Source organism: Oncorhynchus masou, chromosome 24 (assembly GCF_036934945.1).
Source record: "Oncorhynchus masou masou isolate Uvic2021 chromosome 24, UVic_Omas_1.1, whole genome shotgun sequence".
Lineage (NCBI taxonomy): Eukaryota > Metazoa > Chordata > Actinopteri > Salmoniformes > Salmonidae > Oncorhynchus > Oncorhynchus masou.
In genome coordinates, this window is record NC_088235.1 from 73711546 (window position 1) to 73715247 (window position 3702).

General features: G+C 39.8%; 1 protein-coding gene across 1 annotated transcript; it reads right to left on the reverse strand.

Annotated features, from left to right (window-relative positions):
• Nucleotides 1-407: 407 nt before the first annotated feature.
• Nucleotides 408-2266, reverse strand: LOC135512606 (immediate early response gene 5 protein-like). The gene has a single exon (XM_064934810.1). It carries the CDS (start codon nt 1882-1884, stop codon nt 973-975), a length of 912 nt encoding a protein of 303 aa, XP_064790882.1. The 5' UTR covers nt 1885-2266; the 3' UTR covers nt 408-972.
• Between the last annotated feature and the right edge of the window lie 1436 nt (nt 2267-3702).

A 3702-nucleotide genomic window follows, 5' to 3' on the forward strand; every position in this document is an offset into this window, starting at 1 on the left:
ACAGCTGCTCTATCAAGGTCAAAAAAAAAAAAAAAAAAAGTACTGGTCTTTAGAAACATTAGGCCAAGATTAGCATTTAGCGATAACACTATAATTGATGTAAGAATAGGCACAATGGAACAAGCCTGAATTGACTGAGGATTAGTAGGGGCGACAAGTTGCAACATATTGTATTTGCTTGAATATCCCTTAAAACGGAGAACATAAGATGTGATGATTAGAATTACTAAGTGTCATACCATACACCTATATTTTAATTTAGCATTGCATTTATGCTGTGAAGTTAGCTACTGTGCAAATGGTGTCCTACCTACCACATCTGCTAACCACCCCTACCAGGTGACACCGTCGCAGCACTTAGTGAATTATGTACAAACCAACCCAATAAAAAAAAGAGCAAAGAAAAGTGAATTGTTAAACAAAATGTTTTAATACGTGAGCATCACGCAATCATAATCAATGGCAGATACCAAAATACATAGATTCAGAATAGGACATGGGAAAACAGTATTTACAGGCACAATATTACAAATGTACAAGTCTTTATAAAACAAAGACGTTAGAAAACAGTGACTGACAGATAGACGTCCGATGACGTCAGCATTGAGTGGTCACATTCAGTCCTGTAATATTACCCTTGTTAAGGATACATTTTAATAAATGATACTCAGCTTTTGGAATACTGTAGCTGACTTGTGTCGGAGCAGGTTACAGCGTTACCTGTCATAAGCCACTGGTTACATTAGTATTACTCGTCTAAATGCCACCTTGCTCACATCCTTTCAACAGAAATTCCATGTAAATAGCTACAACAGTAGGCCTACTTTCATTGTGATCTTTTGGGGAATTCCAATTTACTACTGTCTTCCACGTTCCACCACGTGGGGTTAGAACTGCAAAGGTCGATGAAACCTCCCGTTCTATCCCTAATAAAATCCCCCAAGTAGGATATCAAAATCACAGTTTCAAAGTTTAAAAAGCAACAATTGCAGTACTCCAAGGGTTGAGGTTTTTGAGCATTTGATCACAACAGATTTGCCCAGAGTCACTGTCCTCTGCCTCGGAGTCAGGCTGCTCTCCCTCTTTGTTACTCAGGAGTCCAGAAAAACTGGAACCGAATATTGTTATCAAACTCGATACATTGCTAGTGTCCATTTCTTCAGTTTCCCCTTTATTCTCGTCGTTTGTAGAAGGTAGAGATGTGGAAGTCAGTTTCGTCCTTTTCGTTGGTGAGTCTGTGAGTTCAGAGTCATCGGCAGTCCGTTTCCTGTTAGTGTAAGCCTGGGGAGCTTTGGGCTCGTACAAATGTTTCTCCGCTGATTCACTGTTGTCCGTCTGGCAGTCTGTCGGCGTCTCCGTTTCCTCTTTTGGATCACTCGGAGAGGGAGCACTGATACAGTTGGATGAGATGGCAGTAACAACACTGGCGACCTCACAGGTCTGAGTAGACTCCGGACTCTCTTCCGGGGTTTTGATGTCGCTACATCCTGAATCCGAAACTCCATTTTCGGCGCTGTCTTGCTCACCACTCGCTTGAGTTTCTACGTGGAGTCCCGCCGGGGATTCGACCACATCTCTGGGCTCCTGCTTGTCCACCGTCACTTTGCTATGCTCGTCCGATTCAGACAGGCTCTCTGTCGAACCGGGGACCAATGTGCCTTGTTTTGAAGCCATGTACTCCCCCTCACACCACTCTCTTGCTTGCTGGGCGCTCAGGCATATGCCGCCGTAGTAGTCACTCAGGTATACTTGCCGGGCACTCCGTAGAACGAGGGAGACCAGTAGATTTTTGTGTAGTTTGATACCACCACGTTGCACTCGGGAATTATAAATCTTCCCAAGTGAAATACTCATAATCCGATGCGCCTCAACTTTAAACTCCATGATTAAAAACTATTAGTTTGGTAAGCAAAAGCACCCACGGTCTTAATTGTGCTTCAGTCCACGTCGAAACAACTGGTGAGAAAGGTAATCCTAAAATCCCGGGTGTAAATGTAGGCTATTCGAGTTTGTTTGTCCAGCTAACGACTGCACGCGATTCGCTTACAAATCGCACTGAATTCAACAGTGACGTAAATGTATGTATATATATATATATATATATTTAGAAACTGGCATTTGATGAACGCAAGATGTGTTTCATCGTTCTCCTGAGCAGATTCAAATTGGTGCATGGGTGAAGAAATTAAAGGCTTTCATTAAATTCTTACACCTTTCGCTTCAATCAACAGCTGAGCATTAAGAGGAATGGGGCTGTATCTATTTTTACCACAGCTTTATACCCTAACGTAACAACCAGGCCAGCCAATGAAAATACGTGTCGTCTTCACAATCACTACGAATATTGCCCCGCCAAATCCATATGGACCAATGGGCGTGCGCTAAAAAGATAAATCAGATTTAAATACAAACCTGAGAGAGTGTTTTAAAGGGATAAACGCATTTTTAAGCAGTTGGAAATAGCCTTGTAAAAATATATATAAAAGTGCACATAATAAAGTATAACACCCAAGACATAGGCTATAGCTTATTATATTGTAGGTTCTAATGTGATTTCACATGATGAATGAGCTTATTTGATTATTTTAGATTTTTTTTAAATACATTTTATCCATTTATTTGTGCTATTTTACATTAGTCCAAAATGTTTCTGATAATCATACTTTTAATTTCAGAAATGTTTAGATTTCACCTTACTGTTATCTCCCGAACCAAAATGTTAGCATAGTCTTTTCGATAGAACAACACTAATACATAAATACAGCTCTTTTCTGCTGCCATGCTGTGTCCCCTTTTAGAGTACGGTATATTTTCTATTTGATTGCTGACTTCCTGAGCTGATGTAATGTCTTGACTGTTTTCAGCCAGGTCACATGATGCTTTTGTGCCGTGTCCTGGCAAAGGCAAATTCTAGTGAATGAACAGTTAGGAGGGGGAGGGGTAGTGGTGTTTCGTTTCAGGAGACTGTTATGCTGCATTCATAACCAAGGGGGAAGGTGCTATTACCACATACGACTGAGAATAATCCACTTGAACGCCCCTACAACTGGTGGGAAATTCGTCTATCATCTCTGAGCTCCAACTTCTTCCACGTGCAAACCCTTGGAAAATACCTCAATACTACATTTTTCGGCAACAACAAAACATTATTTATAACAATAAATATATATATATATTAAGACTAATTTGTTTACAAGCGTGATAGGTGTACTTTTAGTTAGGTTGACACAGCCATTAGCCAATCAACATTTCTCTACAAGTTAAAAGCACATGAATGCATCCAACTGGTGTTTACAACTTCAGAACAGGTAATTACCTTCTTCCCACTTGGCTATGAACGCAGCATTAGGTATTCATTAGTTATGTGGAGGGAGGGTGTGTTGAAATGTACTCTAATCTTAATGGAAAATAAGTGTCTCTTGAGCCTATAGCTCAGTATAAAATGTGGTGATTTGTCAAGTCATTGTCTGGACATGTGTGGGTCATAATTTGCATGATTTTTGTGATTTAAAAAAAAACATGCCTATAACACTTACCCCAATTGTTGGTAACAAGATACACAGTTTTGGGGTCCATATAGCACATATTTAAATACCCTATATTAGGCATATGGTATTATGCTCATAGAGTTCAATTCAATCCAAAAATCTATTTATAATATCGTAGAAACACAATCCAATTCTTAACCTGAATGTAGTCCTT

Bases quoted from the DNA above. Each gene is read 5' to 3' on its own strand.
- LOC135512606 (XM_064934810.1), bottom strand. From the start codon at position 1,884: ATGGAGTTTAAAGTTGAGGCGCATCGGATTATGAGTATTTCACTTGGG.